This window comes from Podarcis pityusensis, assembly GCF_964106645.2.
Source record: "Podarcis pityusensis genome assembly, chromosome: 2".
Lineage (NCBI taxonomy): Eukaryota > Metazoa > Chordata > Lepidosauria > Squamata > Lacertidae > Podarcis > Podarcis pityusensis.
In genome coordinates this window covers 49698669-49723421 of record NC_138029.1, presented here as the reverse complement: position 1 = coordinate 49723421, position 24753 = coordinate 49698669, and the positions used below count along the sequence as shown (strand labels likewise).

General features: G+C 39.9%; 2 protein-coding genes across 4 annotated transcripts in view; one reads left to right on the top strand and one right to left on the bottom strand.

The window, feature by feature from the left end:
• The window catches only part of DOCK2 (dedicator of cytokinesis 2), a 255858-nt gene that overhangs the window by 116127 nt on the left and 114978 nt on the right, over positions 1 to 24753 (bottom strand). The gene's annotated exons all lie outside the window — the stretch shown is intronic.
• INSYN2B (inhibitory synaptic factor family member 2B) overlaps positions 1 to 24753 on the top strand; it is an 80429-nt gene that overhangs the window by 32131 nt on the left and 23545 nt on the right. For both annotated transcript variants that reach the window (XR_013982891.1, XM_080995256.1), the window contains exon 2: positions 22258 to 24201. Coding sequence is in view for 1 of the 2 variants with exons in the window: in XM_080995256.1 (XP_080851382.1) it covers positions 22865 to 24201 (1337 nt within the window). In the remaining variant the exon portion in view is untranslated. The remainder of the gene's footprint in view (positions 1 to 22257; positions 24202 to 24753) is intronic.

Genomic DNA, 24753 nt, shown 5'->3' with positions numbered 1-24753 from the left:
GTATTTAAGTAGCTCATAAAAAAGGTAGGAAAACAAACTATAGATGAAAAAAATAATGGCGGGCGGGGAATGGTGTAAATTCTTCATTGTCTTGGTCTCTACAAAGGCCAAGCTCAAACATATGGGTATGCATAAGTAGAACTGGTTCAGTGATTTCTTTCACATTTATCTCACCCACTCCCCCCATTTTGTGCAATTCTGTCAATTGAAAGACACTTTGGGGGAAACCCCCCTCAAATGCAGCATATACATTCCTAAATAAATTAAATAATTAGGGGGATCAAGTAAGCCACAGCAACAGCCACATAAAAAGAATACTCAAAATGACTTCCCGAATAAGACTACAGTAGATTATTTTGATAAAAACTGCCCTTACCCTTTTTTTTTACCATAGCTTCTGGGGGAAGACTGGCTTCTTAAAATACAGAGAGAATTACTATGGGCAAAAATGCAAAGATTGTCCCAGAGTCTGAGAATAGCCATTCGTATGGGGTTTGCTTCTGGCAGCTTCCACTCTGACTCCCTGAAAATGCCTAGCTGATTAAATCACTGTGTTGCTTCAGTTTAATATTTTACTTTAAGGTGGCCAGAGGGGGGGGATGCAACTCATTTTTCTAGTTCAAACTTTAATGCTAAAATTGTTTAGGTTTATTTTAAAAGAAAGATAAAGTGCTTGAACAAAGCCAATCGTTTATAGCAGACACATGCTGGACAAGAATGACACTTTGGGGGATTGCTGCAGTGTTTAATAGTAAAATGTACTGCCTTGCATGTGACATCTGATAAATTGCAAACGAGGCCAGGGCTCGTGAAATTGATTTGAAAATTTTTTGCAAATGTTTTAAAGATAAAAGGAAGCATGCAAACCAAATCTAGAGCTATCATGGCTTGGGAGAGACACACATTATGGAATATTACTAAAATCACAAATATAAACTGAAAAATGAATATGAACTGTGTTCTGCACAAATGAGAGACCACTGTTATTCAAAGAAATGTGTTGTGCTTGCGCATCAAGATGGAGGTTAGTAAAGCCAAAGAGCAAAAACAAGGCAGAACATCAATTCATAAGGCTGCCAGACAAAATGTCACACACTTCAAGGCAGATTCATTTCCATCCATGGAATCTTAACTCTGCCACTTAAAAGCTGTGTATAATTAAAATGCCAAAATGTAGAACAGTTGATAGTTTATTGTGTGGTGTGGGTGGATTCAGTATTCTGTCAGGGGATGGCTCAGGGTTAAAGCAAAAGATGAATTCATCAGAAATGAAACTGAACTGTATTTAAATATGAGGAAGCACAAGAGGAAAAATGGGTAGCTGTGCTTTAGAAAGACTGCAAAACAACTACTGGATTTCTATTACAGCTTTCAGGGCTCTTAAGGGATCACGGTAATGTAGCACATACATTCCAGGCTCTGTAGTATTTCTGGTGCATAAATTACATAGTTCACTTTTTAAAATCAAACAATGCAGAGCTTGGAGTAACTTAAAAACAACAACAACTAGCTCAACGAGCTGCCAGAGAATGTGACATTTGTTTTTTCCTCTGTATTAGGAAAAGTTCACACAGCCATCAAGATATTTATGAAATAAACTCAGTGTGTGAGGGCTTCAGGGTGGTTATTTTTTGTCAAGGTTGAACTCAGTGAAACAACTTCAGAGAGCAATAACTATTGGGAATCCAAGTTTAGTATGTGAGTAAATAATTTTCTTAGTCATTTTATAACATCCATTCAATAACAATGTTTTGATATCAATTCCACTTTAGCTAATAATGTGCTTGTTGGTTACAATTTATTTGTATAGCAGGTCTATAAGCTACCTCCTCTCCTCCATTTATGCAATAATTTGCATTTATGAATATTTAATTCTCCCAGGTTCCATTGCAAACACATGTAAGAGGAAATGTGGAAAACCAAGAATATTTCAAGCATATTTTGGTAGTCATGGAACACTGACTGTATGAATTGAAACCAGACACTGATATAGGGGGAATTTTATTTTTTTTAAGTTCTAGTCTGAATATTGAGCTTTGTATGATTTGACCATTAAGCAGAATATTTTTTTGAATAGTTTGCATTTTGAAGAAAATTAAGATGCGTATTAGTGCGTTTGGCCTTCAGTGATTCAGTATTACCTGGACACAGCAGTTTGCTTGAGTAAGAGCAAACGTGTTCTGTTAATAAAAATATGGATTTTTTTCTTGGACTTCATCCTATTGCCAAAGCTATCCAGTAAGGAAAGTGAAAAGACTTGAAGCAACTCGTACAGTTGACCTCATGTGATAATCCTCCATCAGTTTCTGAACATTCTATTAAATATTCACAAGAGCATAACTAATTACTAATTTTAGGTGCTTAAGTTCAGCAGCAGGTTCTCCTAAAGCAACAGGCTTTTAAATCACTAGAAACCAGAAACAAATTTAGCACCTTGGACAGTAGGACCCAACTCTGCACAACTTCCTTAGTCTGGGTCTGCATGCCTTGTTCTCTGATCCTTTGTACCACCCTCCTGGACTGGACTTGGCTATAATCTTCTACCTGAAGTACAACAGGATTAATGACAGCCCCACTAACCTTCCACTTGGAACTATACCAACACTAGTGACAGTACCACATTGAATTCAATAGGACTTATTTCTCAATATGCATAGTTAGTTTAGGGTAGCACCTGGCTATCCCACTGACACTAAAAGAATAGGGCTGGACAACCGTAGAAGTTTGGTTGTATTTTTGGATGTTTTGAGGGTAATGCAAGCAACTCTTTTACTTGCCTTGCTTATTAGAGCTAAAGCTTAACTTGATTAATCAAATGCTCTTTAAATCCCAGCAAATGAAAACAGCTAGTATAACCAATGATTTGTCTTGTGGTGAGCAATTATGTACAAACTCTTTATCTACTGGAGTTTAAATCTGCAGAAAGAATGCAATCCCAAATTGTTCTGGTTGGGATTATGGAAAAGGAGATTTATTTTATTGAAACGTGGAGTGAAATGTAGGTGTCAAGCAGAGGTTAAATAAATTTATTTGCATGCAGAGGTCTTGTGGTTGGCCAGGGCCCGAGAAAGATGATGAATAAAGGGGGGGCAAGGTCTTGGGTTCAAATAGGCCACAACTATTTGATTACAGATGCAAATAGGCTTTGGCATAGGCACTGGGTATGTATCATATCAGCCAACCAAAATGCAGGTTAATTAATGGTTGAGTCAGCCCTAGCTTGAGGGTTGTCCTATAATGCTCATCAATTCCAGGAGATCACACCATGACAACCATTTGGAGGGGAGCTATGGCCCATCAGTCCCCATCTGAGCTTCTAGACAGTAGCAAGCCCTCCCAGACCCCCATTTCTTGTTACAGAAGGGGGCAGGCTCCTAACCTCTGCCAAGACTAAGGATGCATAGGGTGGGAAATCCAACTCTGACTGAGCTGGCTGGGGGTGGGCGTTGGGTCACAGCCTGCCTAAATACCTGGCAAGTGGACCTGAATAAAGACCTTGAGTGAGGCTCAGATTCTCACTCAAGTCCGATGCGTAGGCTACACTCCCTTGACCATCTATGATTGGCTCATTCAAACAGGCAGCCACCCAGCAGTTCATGCAACTGGTGCAGGAGAAGGGAGTCCTCCAATGGTTGCACAGGGCAGGAGGAGGGACCCAGGCTGGTCCACGGCTGAGCTGAGTGGCAGCTGCCTCCTGTCACCATTCAACAGTAAACAGTCCTTCTTTAAGAAGAACTATGCAGAGAGACCAACAGAAACAGCTTCAGTGGTATGCAAAACACATATGTAACCAGTGCTCAGCTCTTTCTTCTACTTCTAAAAGAAGTAATTCATAAACCATCTGTTTGTAGTAATTGTGACAGTACAGTTTATACAGGGAGAGGGAGATAGCTAACTCTATGTATCCTTTCAAATTCAGAGTAGTTATTTACAGGCCCAAGACAGCACATCCATTAGAATGCATTTGATTCTAAAGTCCAAACCTATGCTTTATTACAATGAATGTAGGGAACAAGCCAAATTATTCCCTCTAACATCTTTTTCATATTGAAATATGAAGTACGTGGATTTCACATCTGAGCATGAGACTTCTGACATTTCAAAGATGCATAACTTCCACAATTTGCTGGTGGCTTACTCATCCTTTGAAACCACAAGTTCTTAAAATGTATTATTATTAGAAAGAATCATAACGTCAGGTAAAAGCACAGTGTAGAAAATAAGCAAGGTGGAGGTGGTCCTGCTAAAGTAATTCTTTTTTAAAAAATCAATTCTGTCTTAAGAGTTGATGAGTGTGCACTTAAAAGAAGAACACAAAAGTGCTTCTTGGAACACTGCTACTTTGTTTTAATTAGGATTCCAAACAGCACTATCAAATGTTATGCCTTAGAATGGCTTCCAAAAGGAAGTGCAGTTTAATTCCATCACTCTTTATTGCAGACCTACATATGCAGGAAGATTAAAAAAAGAACCAGAAAGGAGTCAGTCCACCCTCTCTGGTACACTTTTGCCTTGGTCCTCCCCTTCCCCATATTAACGTAATGTTTCGTTTCCGCCTTCCCCCAGGAAGACAATATCTAGATGTTTTCCTTTTGCTTACATTTCCTTAAATCAGTTTTCCCTAACCTGGCATGCTCCAGTTGTTCAGGTTCTGCCGCTCCCATTGGCCCCAGCATGCCCATTGGCCAGGGCTGATGGGAGTTGTAGTCCAAAACATATGGAGGGGAAGGCTGCCTTAGCTGTAAGAATGTTTAATATCTCCTCTTATTTTTTTCCGTGTAATTCCTGAAGATTTGTAATATGCTCACCTTTACAATGATATCTGTTGAGTCACTTTGATAGTTTCTTTCTAAATCATCCTTTTTGTGGTTGTTATGCAGTGAGGATAATGCTTACAGTCATTTTCCAAAAGGTTGTTATGACTTTACCTAGGATGACGGCAATCTTTAAAAGGGCAAGGCAGCAAGGCAGAGTATGTACCCTTCTTCACTACCTGGGGTAGCAACAAAGATTCTAGTTTTGCTCTTCAGCAAATGGAAGAGGATGCTGGTCAAGGACAGTGGTGCAATATAGTGCCTTAGAACAGAGGTGGGTATCCTCTGGCTCCAACTTACGACTCTCATCAGCCCAAGACAGCATGGTCAGGGATGATGGGAACTGCAGTCCAGGAACATCTGGAAGATCACAAAGCTAAAAGCTAATGCTATTCTAGGTTGCATCAACAGAAGTACGGTGTCCAGATCAAGGGAAGTAATAGCACCACTCTATTCTGCCTTGGGTCAGACCACATTTGGAGTACTGTGTTTAGTTTGGGCACCACAATTTAAGAAGGATGTTGAGAAGCTGGAAAGTGTGCAGAAGACGACAACCAAGATGATAAAGGGTCTGGAAACCAAGCCTTATGAAGAACAGTTGAAGGAGCTGGGTATGTTTAGCCTGGAAAGAGGAGACTGGGAGGAGATATAATAGCCATCTTCAAATATCTTAAGGGTGGTCACACAGAAGATGGAGCGAGTTTGTTTTCTCCTGCTCTGGAGAGTAGGACTCAAATCAATGGCCTCAAGTTACAAGAGAGGAGATTCCAACATCAGGAAGAGCTTTCTGACAGTAAGAGCTGTCCAACAGTGGAACAGACTCCCTTGGAATGTGGTGGACTCTCCTTCGTTGGAGGTTTTTAAGCAGAGGTTGGATGGTCAACTGTCATGGATGTTTTAGCTGAAAATTCCTACATTGCAGGGGGTTGAACTAGATGACCCTTGTAGTTCCTTCCAACTCTACAATTCTATGATTCTATGCACCATCTCTAAATGAAAATTGGGGCTTATGTCCCCTGGGCAGCATTATGAAAGCAAATTGAAGAAAAATAAATAAAAACGAATGCTTCATTGCCTGATATTGTGTTCAACTGTTTCATCTGAGAGGAGAAATTCTAACTTTAAATGCAACCGATTCACCTCTAAATGCCATGGCATAATGGATAATGATAGCCAGTTACTGTTCTCATTCTCATTATTCTGAATAACCTAATGATCCAAGGAACAGAAGCAGGAACAGTCATTCTTCCCTACAATGTATGTACTTGGGGAAGGATTTCATGTTAAAATGCTTTCCTGCTTCTTGGTGGTCTCATGGAGTTCACTGATGCTTTAAACAGAGCTGCTCTTTCAATCACTGAGCGTTTTTAAAAGCCAAACATGTCCCACTTGGACCTATCACTCCTATACTTGACCTGCCTGGCTCCACAATTCAAGGCACAATAGTATTGCAGAGAAACCACATTTCACAGTTAAGTCTGAGATGTAGTTAATCTCTGGCTGTGTTGACACAGTGACTTCACTTAAGTGACTCCTCCTAAAGAAAATAAACTATAATGGGGAGAATTAGGCTACAATCCATAGAAGCTTACAACTCTAATGGAAGTTTTATCTCCCACCGACCCCCGGCCATAATCAGGCCTTTCACATATAATAAAAACCTGGGTTTTTTTAAAGCTTGGGGAGCTTTAGAATTAAACGCAAGGCTAAGGACCTACTTTTACCAAGAAAAATGTTGACAGTTCCATGGACTTTTCAAACCCTTTCAGACACCCTTTCAAATTTTTGATAGATTGCAGTTCAGGTTTGCTGATGGGCTGGTTAGGAAAAATGCCTCATAGCACCCACCAATTCTCTCTCTCTCTCTCTCTCTCTCTCTCTCTCTCTCTCTCTCTCTTTCACACACACACACAGAGTCAATAATAGCTGCAGGGTAACAATATGCACTCACAGCTGCAGTCTGACTTAATTTAACACTAGCAAGCCACGTGGAATTGCCAAAGCTTTCTGCAAGTCAGCTAGGCTTTGAAAGTTATCACACTATAACATGCTTCTAACCTGAAGCCCTTATTAACATTTAGGGATTGGAAGGATTAATGTTTCTGAAAAAATGTTTCAAAACACAAGAGTGAAAGAACAGTAAATATATCATTTTAGCAGAAACAAGGAAATTGGCATCCCAGAAATGAAAACTTGTTTTGATCGTGGATACAAATCAGCAGATGTCGTGCTGGCATAGTGAATGTATGTTTAGATGCAATTGGAACTAGCACAGTGACTGATAAACTATCAAGCAATTGTTTTGACAATAGCACAACAACACTACAGTTGCTCCTTTTTAAATTGTTCCAATGAGTCATGCAAATGCATCTCCAATAATATTTGGCAAGTCCATTCATTTACACCAGTGTCCTTACTAAGTAAGATATTACTACTTCATATCGGATGGAGTAGAACCAAGTATATTCTGATACTTCTGGTTATGGAAGTTCTAGGCATAATTACTGATCCTTTAAGTAACTTCTTTGCTATATAAACCAAGAGCTGACCCCAGCACAGGCCAAATAAGGTAGGCTATTGGGTGTCAATGAACAGTGCAAACTTTATTTGTTTGGGCTATATTATTCTGTTCTGCAAAGGAAATGCATAGCTTTCTCTTTTTAGCTCCTTGTATCAATAGATGGTGAACCATAGGCGTTGCCAGCTTTGGGTGATCTCTTATGGCCCATTGCGGAAGGTACCTGAATTGCATAAACTTGAAAGATGGACACCATATGAATCAGTTTCTGCATATTAAAATTAAGCAGAGAAAAATAAAACACTTGGCACTTTGGAGCTGGATGCCAGAGATTACTAAGTGGGTGCCTGCTGGTTTTTTACATGCATTTATTTAATGATTTATAAACAGCTTTCCAATAAATGCTTCCAAAGTGGTGTAACAACAAAATAACATATATAGTAAAAAAAAATGTATACATAGTAATCTAAAAGTTTTACAGGGCATTCTAGTGCTGGATTGATGCTGTTTTAGATGTATGACCTGAATGTATGCCTACTTGCTTTCACATGTTCTACTTCTATATTTGTAAACAAAGAATAGTCCAAGCAGGGGTTGCCAAAAGTTCTACCTGCAGGGCCTACTTGAGATATGTGAAAATAACTAAGGCCCACTAAACGGCGGTGCAGGGGCAGAGCCAGCCACAAAATGAAGGCAGGTGGAGGCAAAGCTTGGCATAATCAGCTGGGGATCACCAACATTACTTTCTACCAATATTTGGAAATTTCTAAATTCTTTGCCACAGTGTTTTCCTTGTAGCAAGGAGTTCTATAGCTTAGTTTTCCATATCCAGAGAACAGACAATTTGCTCCTGAAGTATTGCGACAGCCTCACCATTTTTGGCAGAATTGGCTGATCCAAAGATTCTAAGTGGAAGAGGCTATATCTATATTTCATCTTTCTCATCACTACATGCCTCTCAAAGTATTTTTACCTGTCTCTTATCATTTCTTCTTCCATTCTCCTTTCACACTCAACTTGCATCTCATTCCCACCTCCATCCCCCAAACTGCCAGATTCTTTTATCCTTCTTCTCTAGTCTTTTTACACTTACTTCTTCCTCTTATAAGAGCTTTCCTCTCTTATTCTCTTCATTTCTATTCCCAGTCTGTTTATTACAATTATTGTTAATAATAACCTTTTATTTCACTTTCTAATTTCCATCAACAACTTCTCTAGATCTTTCCCCTCAGAGAAGGGAGACTTTCCTTCCTTCCCCATCCACCTCCATGCAATTATCTTTCTCCTGGTCTCCTCTACTCAGTCTGCAAGAGGTGCTGACATTGATCTAATCAAAAGACTATGGCAAGGGTTGGGGGCAGGGCAGGCAAGTGAGTAGGCACTGCACTGTTTGTTGCACTGAGGCCCACCTGAAAATGGTCCAAAGCCCACAGGTGAGTCTTGGCCCACTGGATGAGAAACACTGGCCTATAGCACTTGTGATTAGTGAAGAAACTGGCCTATGGTTTACCTTAGAACGTCCTACATTGTTACTAGATGGATGGATGGAAAGATAGATGCCATATAGATAATGTTTAAGGAATTCTATATTTGAGAACTCTGATACAAACAGATCTGCACCTCCTAAACTAATGTGCAGATAAGAACATAGTTGCACACCAGTTCTCATACTTCCCAGATGATTGGATGCAGTTCTTGGCTCAAAAAAAGGACACAATATATTAGAAATCCATATTTTCAGAGGAAAATCATAGTATGAGAGAAAAAATACATTTAGAGTGTATATTTTAATGTGTGTTAAATGTACATTTTTATGCTGATCTTTTTAAATTGCAGATTAATGCAGAATCAGAACAGAACAGATTTATGAGTGAATACATATGGAAATGACATGGAAATGAAATAAACTTGTTTCACTTATACCTAATTGATGGATAGACTGGGGCAGTGTAGCAAATATTAGTGTGTGTCTGTATAACTTTGTTAAAAACTTGCTTCAAGTTCTGTTTGTCATGTGTCAAACAAGGTTAATTTATGTTAAAAACATTACGGTTATTGAAGAGGGGTCTTAGAAAAGAGGTAAGAAGGAGACTGGTTATGTCAAGGGCTATGTGACAGTTGCTATGATACAAAGAGTGTTCTTCTGCCAACACCAGACAAAGCACTAGCAAGCTAGCATGTCACAGCAGAGACTGCCCCAGGCTCCCACATCATAAGGAGACCTCCTTCTCTGAACTTCCACATTAAATTCCTTTGCACGTTGATATTCAAACAAGAGGGAGGGATTGAAATCACTATTCTGATGCAAAAATGGTTTGATATAGGGGAAAGAACTGTGGATGAGAATATGAACAAGATAAGATTTGGGTCATCACCATAAGGGACGTATTTCTCAATTAAAAATTCAGCATCTCTTCAGATGCCAGTCATCACCTCCTTGTGCAGCACTAGGGACTAGTCTTGACATTTTGTCATATGAACCACTGGCTCTCTCATGAAGCAACACTTAAAACAAAGCTCAAATACCTTTGCAGCTTTATACCAGTGTAAGCCACACTTTAGTCACTTAAGAGCTAATTAATGCCAAGAACTGATGGGTTGTATCCAACTGGTGTCCCTCTGCTGATGGAAGGCTCTCTGATCCAGTGGTACCTTCATCTAGTGGAACATGGATAGAGAGAATATTCTGCAATTCTCCTTCCTCCTGAAGCCCATCATCCCAACCCTGGGTTTAAGGATCACCTTCACCATTGCCAAAGATTGCCTCAGACTGCTGGAACAAAGAGTCTGCTGGAACAAAGAGTTCTTGGCTGGAGAAGCATCAATTGGATACAAGTCTGTAAGTATTCTTCTGACGAGGAGCCAAATGATAACACTATGGATGCTGTGGGCAGATGTTAACAGTTCTGCTTTGGGCAGCTCTTTAAGAACAGATAGCAGCAAACAGGAATATTAGAATGAAGTTTAATATTACAAGACTGAGCCCAGGACTTCCAGAGGCCCACAGATATTGGCCTGGCCTACTGCCATCCAGCTGTTACCTGCTTGCAGTCCTGATCATCATAAGAACAGAGGCACACCCCAGCCAGCAGGTACATGGCTGCTTCATATCAAGGTTTCCGCTTCCTTCTCCAATAATATAGTAAAAATCATACTGTGTCCTGACATCACATTGTGCATTTCCTACCTGCACCATGCAATGTTGCAACACCAGGTGAGGAAGGCAAGGGATATACATATGATGCTATCAGGGCACAAGCTATGGAGAAGGAAGAGGAGAATGTGACATGGGGCTGCTATTTTCTGTGGCGGCCTCCTCTTTTTCATCACACTGTTTTGAGTTTGGTTGCAACTTTCAAGGGCAAGTGGGGCCTAACTGGGTCTTCCTTACCATTGGATTAAAGCTATTGAGGCATTAGAAAAGTTTGAGATGCACAGTATACACAGCGTTTGTCAAATGAAAAGTGCCAGGTGCCTCACCTCTTCACAGGATCTGGCCTCCTCTACACTACTAATAGGATTCCTCCCATCCCCACAACTGTTCTAGTTTGGAACAGCAGCAAAAAGGTTATTATAGAACTGGAAGTATGTCTAGAGTTTCTCTATATGGTTCCCTGGGGTCAATGTTACTGATTCATCACTTACAAGAAGTTATATAACAAGTTTCAGAAAATATAACTCTGCAGTAAACGGCAGAGCAATGACTGTCCCCCACCTCAGTGAACAATATTTAAGCTTGAAAACTTTAACAAGTTATGAGGGGGTGGGCATAAGATAGAATGAAAAATGCTACAAAATATATATCTTATTCCTTTTTAACTTCTAGGAGCTCCTCGGACATAAAGAAATTATAACTCAGCATCAACATTGCCCCTTTAAGGCAAGCAAAACTAAAGGCAGCATTAACATACTATTAAGCTTCAGTTCTCAAGGCACAGTTGGCACCACTAAAGCCCAAGCAAAATCAAAGGCGGCATGAAGGCACAGATCTCTGAGCGCAACACTTGAAACATTTTTAATATAGAAATGGAGAAACTTGGATGTCTCCACTCTGTGGGTCACTGTCAAGTGAGGAAATTGCAAAGTGAAAAGTCACCTTAGATGTCCATGAAACAAAGTATGCTCTAATAACACAATGAATCAATGTCCTTCACCTTTCACTCACGTGCAAACATATACTAGCTCACATAAAAGCTTCAAAAGTCGCAGGGGGGGCGGGGGGAGAATTTAGCCACTGTCTGGTATTTGAAAATATGCCTGAAAATATTTGTTGGGTTTGTTCTACGTAGGGAAGCTCATACTTCTAAAATAGTATTGATGATAGCTAATACTGACAACATCTAGTCCAGCCTTCTCTGTAAAAAAGCATTCACAACTGGCCTTGAACCCAAAAGATTTCAAGCAGGGAGTCAGCCTGTGTACCACTAGTCTGTTCTGTCTAAATAAACTAGCAGTAGGGATACCAGCAAGGAATCTTCATAACAACAAGCCAGAAAGGAGCTTACCTAACCTGTTTAAAACTCTGATGCCATACTTGCCACTGATCTAAACAACAGTCTCTGCTGATGTATTCTTCCAGTAGACCACATTGACCCTGTTTTACTTTCACACATCCCTCATCTTGCCCCGCTTCCAATTTAACTAAAGTTTATGCTGATACTCCCATGGCCCCCAAAAGCTGGCCAACCATTCCTTTTTAAGACCCTAGACTTTATCCTAAGTGGTGCCCACAACCTGATGTTGAGATGTGGTGTTGAAATGACCACAGTGAAATTCAACACATATGTTAAGTTGGAAGTTACCAATGAAGTCCATCACAAATCACATTTGATACATATAAAAAAGAAAATTCTCAAAGATGAGGGGACTAGTTAAAAGAAAGTTTTTAAAGGAGGAGAATCAAATATCTCCAAAATCCTTAGAGGTTATTTTAAACCATAAAAGCTAAAACAATCTAATGGAAGCATCCCATTTGTGCAATAACTCCCACCTGCACAACGGACCACCCGTCCAAATCTGAGGGTGAAGAGAGGGAATGGAAGTCCCATTGCATGGGCATTTGTTAGATACAACCCATAGCTAGAATTTATAAGGACACCAACAAGTCCAAGAGGATGTCAGAGTGGTTAATAATTGAGCTAGAAAAGCTGCAAAAGGCAAGGGCGATTTCTTCAAAGAAGGGGGGGGGGATATTTATTTAAAATGATTTAGATCGCAGCCTTTCCGCTAAAAGAAGATTGTTATAAACCACTGTAATATCTACATGATAGATTGGCAATTTTTTTTTTTTTAAGAAAAAGAGGTGCGTTTTTTTAGAAAACGCACCATAAACATCTCCCTCGTTCTCTTATAATGGCAATAGTGCCCACCTGAGAGGTGCCAGAACTGAATTCTGGCAGCTTCCAGCTGAAAAGAAAGCCCTGTACAGTGATATATAAATATTTTTATGAATAACTTTTTAAAAAAATAACCACCCCTACCTCCAAATACAAAACGCTTAAAAGAAATAAAGAGATAGTGTGACATAACAAATGAAGTTAAAAACAAGTTAAAAACTTGTCTAAACAAAACTGCCTTGGCCAGAAAGTCAAAAGGAAGGGAACCTCTCACAGCATAAAATTCCGTAACTGGGGTGCAGCCACTTAAAATACGCTTCCACATATTCCAGACATCAGAGCCTTAAATCTGTGCTGGGATACAGAAAGGGGCTTGAATGTCTTACCCAAATGAGAACAAAAGAATGTGATGAATGTGGCAATATTAAGGCAATCTAAAGAAAGAAGAATGTGAGGAGCTTATTGCTTTCACCACAGATGAAGCTCATCAGCATTCCACCTCTCAATTCAAACCCAGTTTAATTTACATTCCCCCACCCACAGTCTCCAGTCTCCGACCCAGGTACAGCCCCTCCACAAACAATTGAACAAGTGGAGTGTCCTCACCTTCATCTCACCTCAACAGACTGGACCAAAGTGCTAAGAATTATTGGCAAAGTTCAGCATTTATCCACTTCTTAACCTTTACCATACATATTCAAGAGATATGGACAACTTGTGGCACAAGGAGAAATGGTGTCAAACCTATATCTGTTTACAAGTGCTGTATATACAAAGAAGAAGAAGAGGAGTTTGGATTTGATATCCTGCTTTATTGCTACCCGAAGGAGTCTGAAAGTGGCTAACATTCTCCTTTCCCTTCCTCCCCCACAAGAAACACTCTGTGAGGTGAGTGGGGCTGAGAGACTTCAGGGAAGTGTGACTGGCCCAAGGTCACCCAGCAGCTGCATGTGGAGGAGCGGAGACGCCAACCCGGTTCACCAGATTACGAGTCCACCGCTCTTAACCACTACACCACACTGGCTCTCCAGTGGCTTGACATTACACAGAATCCAGCTACACCTGTTTATCCACTTTAAATTGCTGGAAAGGATAAATATCTGTTAAGCAATTTCAAACTTGTAAGAGAGTGGGGGGAAGAATGTGTTTTATTCGTTATATTCATAATAATGCTTTAAAGCTCTTGCAGCAAGCCAAGGAACAGTATGCTCTAAAACAGAGGATCTCATTTAAATATTTGACATAAGCAATTGTCTGGATGGCATACACATTTTTATGAGCAGCACTTTTTATACTGCTAGTGGTTGTAAATAATGGAAAGCCAATTAAAACGAATATCTTATCAAGGACAAATGCCATTAAACTACAAATAAAACGTTTATGCCAAGTCGTGAAAAATCTACCCTATTTAGTTAATGAATTGAGCATGGGATAATTTAGATTGCCAAACTACAATTTTAGAAAGCTGATGGGGATGTAAACCTGTGGAGAACTGCACTTCTGTGTTAGTGTATTGATTTGACTAGCACTTATTATGTTAGCAGCCTCTTGAATTTTATCATGAAGAGGAATGGAAAAGTTCTTCTTTTTCTGCTTGTCTCCTTAAACTGACTTGTTTTATTTAATGTATGCTTCACATCCCATTTAAGATTAGAATAACAACACAATCCTATGCATATTTACTGAGAAGTAAGTTCCACTGAGTTGAATGGGACTTACTCCCAGGTAAGCATTTATAGGCTTGCAAACTAAGTCTGCACTCTACGGGCAAAGGGTTGAATAACTTCAGAGAGTTCAGTGCCAAAGAATTATGTGTTTCCCCACTCTACATATTTATTGAGCATTCGTTTACTTTCCAAACCACACAAAGTACAATCCTTTTTCAAAAAGTGGCTTTGTTGCCATTGGGATAGTATATAACTACTTTTTACTGTCGGGTTTCCCATAGGCATCCAGTTGGTCACTGTGAGAACAAAATGCTGGACTAGATGGTCTATTGGCCTGATCCAGCATACTCTTTTATGTTATGTTCTTACTCTTACTTTATTTTGATTGGTCAACTCTGAGTAAAATTTAGTTGATTATCACTCATACTATCTAATTTAAATTGCCTAAACCTAAAATTCTGGTTCCAAAATTAATCCCTTCCATGAAAAACCAACAATCTGGAGGCACCCCATGTCCTTCTGCCAGAAAGTGTTTTAAGGAATAAAGTGGAGACAACTGTCCCCTTTTCTTGCAAAACAGATTTGTTTAAAACACACGCAAACACACACACACACACACACACACACACAAGTTTAACCTAAAAATAACTCACAAGTTGAGGGATGCGGGTGGTGCTGTGGGTTAAACCACAGAGCCTAGGACTTGCCGATCAGAAAGTTGGCAGTTCGAATCCCCGCAACGGGGTGAGCTCCCGTTGCTCGGTCCCTGCTCCTGCCAACCTAGCAGTTCGAAAGCACGTCAAAGTGCAAGTAGATAAATAGGTACCGCTCCGGCGGGAAGGTAAATGACGTTACCGTGCGCTGCTCTGGTTCGCCAGAAGCAGCTTAGTCATGTTGACCACATGACCCAGAAGCTGTCTGTGGACAAATGCCGGCTCCCTCGGCCAGTAAAGCAAGATGAGCGCCGCAACCCCAGAGTCGGCCACGACTGGACTTAATGGTCAGGGGTCCCTTTACCTTTTAACTCACAAGTTACATTTGGTTTCAAATGTGACCAAACTTTCCCCATCACCTGAAGGAATTCTAACATTATCCAGGTGCAATAAAATGTGTTTTTAATGCCACTAGAGAGCTGCTTGAGTATTATTACAGATACAGAACTGGCTGAAGAATCAAGAATCGGATGAAGAAACCAGCTTCTGGATTGACAGATTTGTTATTTAACAGGATCCATGATAGGTTACTAGTCTCAATGTAGGCACTCTCATATAATGATGAGTGACTCTGGGTGAATTGCTGCTGCCTTAAGCCCTGAGTGCCCAGGTGCCCCAACTGTGCATAGACACACTGTGTACAAGCAAGTGCTCCCGCATATAGGTTTCTCTGCAGCCATTTACGCTCAGTGAAGCAGGGATGCATTCTTGGTGGAGGAACTGGCAGAGTGACTCTGCTCCTGTTTCACCATAGGAATGTACTTGGAAACTGGTAAGGAAATCTATCATAAAGTGTGCAATGAGCAAATGATTAACGTTAAATGAATACGTATAAATGTCCAACGAGCAAATCAGAATGAATACAAAAGGAATGCTCAATGTTGTGTAACTGCCCTGCAAACAATTTGGAACAAATGCTCAATAAAGACTGGACATAATCTAATTTGTGCAAGCAAATCAGGATGAATGTTCAATAAGTAGGTCATGTGAGGGAGTCCATAATTTGGCTTTGAACTCTCTGAAATTATTTAACTCCTTGCCTATAGAGTGAAGATGAAGCCCATAATCCTATAAATGCTTACCTGGAAGTAAGCCCCATTCAACTCAGTAAATGTGCATAGGATTGTGCTCTTAATCTAATAATTTTAAATGATGTGTGAAGTGCCAGTTTATGTTAAACAGAGCAAATTCCAAGGAGACAATGTTATGCAAACAGCAAATGGAAACCTTTTTATCCCTCCTCATAAAAAGTAAAGAGGCTAACATAATAACTGCTACTCAAATCAATACACTAACACAGAAGTGCAGTTCTCCACAGGTTTACATTCCCAACAGCTTTCTCAAAATGTAGCCTGGCTATCTAAATTATCTCATGCTCAATTCATTAACTAAATAGGATGGGCTTTTCAAAACTTTGTCAAGTAATTTTGTGGCATTTGCTCTTGAGACAATCATTTTAATTGACTCTCCATTATTTGCAGGCACTGAATGTATTTATCAGATTTGTTTCCCCAATTTCTGAACTTAAGCAGCTCACATTATTCTGTAAATACAGCAAAATTAAATCCAAATAGATCCCTGAAGAGAGGGGAAGCAGGAGAACAGAACCAAAAAGCAGCAGCAGCAACAAAAACAAACACACGCAGAGAATGTGTCAATTTCTATAGCAAAGGCCAAAGGAACAGAAACAGAAGCAGCTCTCTTCTGACTTGGGACACACATGTGATGGTGTTTGTGTTCCCTTTCCTTCCTTGCTTGTCCCAAACAGGGCAGCTGTCATAGATGCTGTGTGGAGGGATCCAGGCATGGCCAAACTTGGCCCTCCAGCTGTTTTGGGACTACAATTCCCATCATCCCTAGCTAACAGTGTCAGTGGTCAGGAACAATGGGAAGTGTAGTCCCAAAACAGTTGGGGGGCCAAGTTTGGCCATGCCTAGATCAGTCCCACCAGTAAATAAAATCAAAGCATTGGATGGTCTTCACCTGCTTCCCTAATATGGTTTCCTTAACACAGGATAGCTGGTCAACCACTGTGGTTGTAGTGGTGGAGCGCCTACTGAGATGCAGCAACTGAGTGCCAGTGGCTTGCACATAATTCATGGTAATTATATGCAACATGAAAATAACTACACATCATTCTAAAAATTGTATTCTGCAGCCTATACTAACTATGCATAGACTATACAACCAACTCTAACCAAGCAATCCAGATCCCTAACCCAATGTGGTGGAGAAGGTTTAGATGAGATGGAGGCTTGCCTCTGCTGGTCCCTGCCAACAAAGGATCCCTGCCTCTTGGGAGCACCCAGTGGGCCTGCCCAAATAGCAAGTGAGCAGAAGCTTCCACCAGTGCTATCTCCACTGGCAGCATCCTGTAAAACAGCTCCTGATATAGAGCATTCAGATCTGACCTGGCCTGGAGCAGGATCTGCTGGATCCAGAACCAGATCTGTTGCCATCGTGCAAGGGCAGTAGGCTAGATCCAGGCCTCTTCACTACCCAAGCCCAGCAACTAGAGTAGCAAAAAGGCTTCCCCCCCCTGCCCCCACCTTCCACCCTGACCAGTGTGAGTGGCAGAACTGTGGATGCAGCAATGGCGGCACTGCTCCATTAATACCTGCCACTGCCAGCCATGGGGTTTAGATTCTGCTCTAAGTGTATGTACTTGAGTTTTATGATTTCAGCAAAGACAATTACTTGGCCAAGAGAAAAATAGAGCAGAAAATATGTCATAAATGTTTTGTGAGGCAGCACTGTGAACAAGCATGTCTCTGTGCTGCACGATCAATCTGCTGATTCTTTTAAAAAGTTACAAGAGCAGGCCATAAATCAGAGGTACAATTTATTTGCAGCTTTATAGAGACATCCTGAGTCACAGAGTCTTAAATGACTTTGTCTTGACCTTGTGTGCATTTTTGTTTTAAGAAAAGATAACAGTGTTACATTCCCAATTTTATATTAAACGGTAAAATAGGAAAGCTCCTTTTTCTTTCTGTTGTTGTTATTATTACAGTGGTACCGCGGGTTACATACGCTTCAGGTTACAAACGCTTCAGGTTACAGGCTCCGCTAACCCAGAAATATTACCTCGGGTTAAGAACTTTGCTTCAGGATGAGAACAGAAATCGGGCTCCGGCAGCGCAGCAGCAGCAGGAGGCCCCATTAGCTAAAGTGGTGCTTCAGGTTAAGAACAGTTTCAGGTTAATTCCGGAACGAATTAAGTACTTAACCTGAGGTACCACTGTACTTGGTTGCTTTCCTGAAAACCCAAGGATGTTTGGGTAATTTTGTTAAATGTCAGAAAAATAAGACAGCCAAATGAAAAATCTATCTATCTATCTATCTATCTATCTATCTATCTATCTATCTATCTAATATTCCACACACAGAAAGCTTCATGTCTATACATGGGCATAGGCAGGATTTATTTGGGGGTGAGACACTTTATGTTGCAGGGGCAGAACCGAGTTATCTGCAACGAAGTTGGTTCAGTTAGTTATGTATTTTTATTTATTTGATTGGAGGGGCAGTTGCCCCTCCCTGCACCCACCTGGCTACGTCCATGGTATATAATCTGAACACAAACTTCAAACAAAAGACAAAAATACAGGGCCAAATCCATGCTTATTACTCTACCCCCCTCTGTCCCTTTTCCCCCCTCTTTTTCTTACATGGTAGAAGAACAATTGGTGTAAAAGTACAGCTGCTGACAGGGCACGTACCTGATAAATATTGCTTGTCTACCTTCAATGAATCAATAAGGTCAAGATGTGCCCAGCCAAGCAGAGGTTTTGCTGGTGGCATGACTTTGCTTTACTTAAAAAAGAGAGAAAAACCTTACTATAAAAAATAGTAATACATGAAATGAGTGATTATGACTTAGTCCTTCCCCATTTTTTTTACAGTCATCTATATTCTCTCTCTCTCTCTCTCATTGAACTACAATTTAATATATTATTGGTATTTTGTATTAAAAAAATTCAATACCTTATCATAGTCTTATCCTTGTACTGTACCTTGTACCTTGGAGGATTTGGTCCAGAAAGGTGGCTTATAAATATTTAAATGAATAATATAATATAATGGTCCTAAGTCCGAAAAGAGGTTTAAATAATCTTCTCCACAGTTCTTGTGTGTTTTGAGTTAATTGTGAGAGAAAAGGTGTACTAAAAAAAAAAGAAAAAGAGGGAGGACTTGGAAACAGAACAAAAAGCTCATTTGCCTACTTATAATGGTTAAATATATTGTATTGCACTTGTGGTTAGGAAGGCTCCCCATGAATGGTGTGCATGTGTGTCAACCTGGGAGTGTGGTGGAGGGGGAGGCAGGAGAAGAAAGTTTTGGTTGCACAAGTGAGAAAAACACAGAAATTACTGGCCAGAGAGATTTGTAACTACATGACAAATGAGTAGTAGAGGCATATGACAGACAAGAGACATGACAGAAGAGAATGAGTTTGGCGCTATTGAGAACATGCATCAGGAGACGTTAGAAGTCTGCATAGTGGTGGGGTGGGTGGACTCTAAGTTCAACAATTCACTGATTTAATAGTGGGGGCTGAGAACTATGTGTACCAGAATTTACGAGCTAAGGTAATAGCTACAGATCTCTTTTGTTGTTGTTGTTGTTTAGTCATTTAGTCATGTCCGACTCTTTGTGACCCCATGGACCAGAGCACGCCAGGCACTCCTGTCTTCCATTGCCTCCCGCAGATCTCTAATATGTATTATATTTCTTGATGCAATATTGAAGGACTGTTACATAGGACAGGACCTATGGATTCTTAAAGATAGCCAAAAATCATCAAATAACCGACCCACTGAAAACAGGGCTAGATCGACACAGCAAAGAAGCGTTTCAATTAAATGCGTTGTAAATTTAAACAGGGAAAACGGGTAAAGAAAAACAAGAGCCCACACCGCCATCTGGTGACACAATGTTATTTTACATATACAACACATAAAAATCGCTTTTTCTTTACCAATCTATCTGAGTCCCAGGTGTGCTATAAAAAAGATTTACTTAAATTAAAGGTGATGCTATTAACATTTGTTGCTGTATCCCATCAAACTGCAATGAGTTCTTTCTGGCCTTCCTGAACTTACAATTTAGCACAAAAAAGGGCTGTAAACTCTGCTGCGGTTTCTTATGTTATGCAAGTTAATGCTGGCCATTAAAATCTGTCCTAGGATGACTTGCCTTAATAGTTTTGCTGTGGATTTCCTTCAAGAGTACTGTAAGAAAAATGTTTCATACATTGCTCCCTTGTACTTGTCACAAGGTATTTAGAAATTTGCTCAGGCATTTTTATGATGCTATATGACCACTAAATTCTTAAGTACCTTTATACTGGGGGCAGGGAGAAGTTAAGCTTTTGCTCAAACAGCAACTTTTTATTATTATTTCACCTCTAAAATGCCTTTTATCTCCTGGGAAAACTTTGACACTCTGTGCTGTGTTAGCATTTTGCTGGCATAAATGTTTCAGTATTTACATCCCATAAACAAAAAGAAAAATAGAAAGAAAAAGCACATTGATCAGAGGTGGCCCTTTCTTCTCTCTCTTTTCGTAGTAGGCAGTCTCTAGCAAAATTCAAACCAGTTTTTTTTTAATAAAAAAAAACCCCTTTATCAATCACCTAAACGTTATTAGGAAGGCATGTACTGGGAGAACAAAGCAAATGGGAGAGAAATCGATATAGTTTTAATATTATGCAGAGTTGTCACTTTTTTTGGATGATACATTTAAATGAATTCCATATTTATGACTACACTTTAGATTTAATAACTTATCTGATATAACGCATCACAAATTGTGCTATAAAATAAAGAGCCAAGTGAGTAAATACTGCTAGGAAGACTCGCAGTGCTATTCTATCAGTGTTTACTCAAAAAAATGTCCCACTGTGTTCAATGAGGGTTCTTTCCAGGTAAGTGTCAGGTTGCGGCCTAAAGCTAATCATGAAGGAATTTCCAGAGGGAGGACGTTTCTTTTCCCCCTTGTTATCATAGGATTTTTAAAGTTTGAGGATCCTATGATTTTGTGAACATGCTAAAAATAGCTCTATTTGTTCTTTGCATAACTTTTTATCCCGTTCCAATTTTAAGGATTAAATTCAGAATTGAATTTGTCACCACACATAAATGAAACCAAATCAAAATCAGGAACACAATTAATTTCTCTCTGGGAAAGTTGTCATAAATAAAAAGATACTTCTGATTCATGTGCAAAGCCTTGAGTGGAAATAACATATGCAGGAAAATAATGGTGCGAGTAGGGGTGTGTTTTAAAAATGGAACTTCTACCCTATGCATAAATCAGGTAATGATAATGTAAAATAGCATGGGCTTATAAATGAAATTCAAGTCTTAGGCACACATTTGATTCAATGCTTTGAAGGTGATCAGAACCAGGCCAGGTTGCTCCACTGGTTGCTGATACCAGATGGAAACAGGTGTGCTTTAGATGGTCAGCAGTCCACAGGGCATATGTAGAGCCCAGCATTGTCATGTGTTATCTTTCTGGTGTAAGGTGAATTCCTTTTTATTCATCCAGGTCTTTCAGGTGTTTGAATTTGTGTAGATATGTGGATTCAAAGTCCTGGTTAGGACTTTACAGTTTAGGCCTAAGTTACCCGAAAGCCTATCTGCACACGTATCCACCTACCTGTAGCCTGAGATCAACACCAGAATGCATGCTCAGATGGCCACCTGTTAAGACTATTAGGTGGGTCACCACCTGTACCAGAGCCTTCTAAGAGGTGGCCCTGCAGTTGTGGAACTCTTTGTCTTTGGGAGTGTGACAGGTGTCACCCCTAGCAATGCTTTGAAGACCCATCTCTTATCAGTGGGTTTTGGTGAGTAATATATATTGGAGATTTTATGCTGTGGGCCCTTGAATTTTAATATTGCTTTGCTGACTTATTCATTAGATTACTTAATTGATCCTTTTTTCTTATATAATTTTTTTATAATGCAATAGCTGCTAAGAAATATCCAATATGCTGGAAGTCACTTTGTGGATAAGATTTCTCAAAATCTTACTAAATATGAATAAATATTTATTAAATAAATGTTCATAATTGATTAGGCATTATTTTACAGTCCGTTTCTGTTATTTGATCACATCAAAAAATTAGAGGATAAGACAGCAGAATAGTTTAAGAAAGCTACCTTGACTATTAATTGACAACTCTTTTTCTTTTTCCAGAAAAAAATACTTCTATGTTTTTCTGCAAAGACAGGCTTTCGGAGACCAAAAATATTTCTGGATCTCATCTTTATCACTCAGTTTGCCAGACGTCCTTAACCCCACAGTTCTGTGAACAAGATCAAGGAATATACTTAAATAATTTGCTTCCAGTTAATCCTGTTGGATGTGTTACTTTCATTTGGACACAACTCTCTGGCTTCTGTTCAGCTACTTAAGATTAGTTTCAAGAGTAACAGTGAGAAGATGGGAGAACAAGAAGAAAAACCCCTAAAGGAAAAGTCTCAGTTTATTATTAAAGGATATGTTCTTCCAGCAAAACTATGCATCAGGGAGGCAAATGCCCTAAACTGCTATTATGCTTGTTATTTATATTCTATGCAAAGACAAAATATCTGGGATCAGATATTTAAGTTGTAAGTTTACTATTTAAGTCATAAAATAATATTTTAATAGAGTAAAAGAGTAATAAAGAAAAATCCTAACACCAGGAATTGCTAACGAAAATAGACATGGCAAGTCCACATAAAATGAAAAGTTAGGTTTTCACCTAATAACAATAGAATCTATGGCCTCAAGCCAAATGTTGCTCAAATGACCAAATGAAATGGGTCGCAAAGAAACACATTATCTGCCTACACTAAATTGCGACTCAATGGCTCAGCAAGGCATCAAAGTGCGCCCTGTGCTGCTGAAGCGGAACAGTCTGGATTCAGTGGATTTTAGGAGGCAGCCCCACCATCGCAGGAGCAAATCTCAACAAGTCCGATTCAAAGACGATGGAACAGACAACCCACCTGTGGCAGAATCGGAACTGGAGACAGGAGCTGCTCAAGACCCATGCGAACTGGGTAAAACACAAACGTCCCTAGTCAGTGGTTCCCCCTTTCTAACTCCCTCTCACAAAGGATTACAAAACATTGCCATACAGACTTCTCCCAGCCTCAGGAAGCACTTTCCGGTATTTAAAAAGAAAAAAATCACAACAAGCAAGTCCTTAACAGAAATGCCGAATGAATCTGAATATTCCATTCAAGTCAATGGCAATCTTTCTGAGCAGGACATAATCTCTTCTAGTCTCTCTTACCTAAGTATCACGCCGCATTTAGATGATGGACCAAGAGCGGCCAATCGGCTGTTTCAGAGGGTGCCTAAAGCACAAAGCAACGGGCCTGTCCATTTGGTTTCGGATAAAATTACAATACTGGAAAAGGCAACTGTTTCTACCCAGGCCCCTGAATACACACACCTGGGTTCTGCACAAGACAATTTTTCCATTTATGGCCCGCACACACAAATGGAAATCAGCAGCCCAGTTCATTCTTCTACAGCTGTCAGACAATCCAATGAGAACTGTTCAATGCACATGGGCTCAGAGAAATCTCTCCCCTGCTTAAGTAGTAACTGCAATGAAGCCAGTGCAGATCATAGTTCCTATGAAGAAAAAAACTATACTGAGCTACTCGCATTTAAGGATGACACTAGCACTAAGGAAACCATTCTGTCATCGCCTCAGCTACACCACAGTTCATTATGCTGCTCCCTCCAAGAACATCAGCAGCCAATTCAGCAGAAAACAGACTCTGACCATAAGACATTGACTAATGATATACAAACAACATCATTCACTAACAACAATGCATCACCGTCTGTTCCCTCATGTCAAACTGTAACAGAGAACGTTTCTACCAATACCGAAGTGCCACAGTATGACAACTGCTTAGAAGGCTTTCACATAAATGCCTATCTTCCAGGGGCTGAAATAAAACCACACAACAAAGAGATTAAAGAAATTAATCAAATTCACTTGGCGCACAGCGAGCTGTATGCCCTGCAAGACAGGCTCCAGTCCGTTGAGGAATCTTTGCAGTCGAACCAGGAGAAGATTAAAGTCCTTTTGAATGTAATTCAAGATATGGAAAAGGCCAGAGCTCTCAATGAAGGGTACGGTGTGTTTTGGTATTTAACACTACTTTGTTTGTTAACACTATCCTCTATCTATCTATCTATCTATCATCTATCTATCTATCTATCATCTATCTATCATCTATCTGTCTATCATCTACTGTCCTCTGTTTCTCTCTGCTAACAACACTATCCCCTAAACCAAATCTTCCTCTTATTCATTCAGGGTTATATAACCATAAGGAAACTTGGAGAGGCCCAGTCCCCTTTCTGGATTTTCAGCTTGAACTTTAAAACCATTCCTAGTCCAGGCTTCCCAGTCCTTCAGATGTTGTTGGACTTCATCTCCCAACATCTGTAACTACTGGCCATGCTGGCTGGGGCTGGTGGGAGTTGGAGCCCAAAACATCTGAAGGGCATCAGGTTGGGGAAGGCTGCTCTAACTCTTTTGCTTGTGATATATTTTTTTAAAGCTGCTTAACTGTTTAAGCTGAAAGAAGCAAAACTGCATCTGCTTTCCAGTGTTCTAGCAAATTAGCACAAAAGCACTGTGATGACTTACAAGCACAAGTAACTTATTTTCAATTTTTA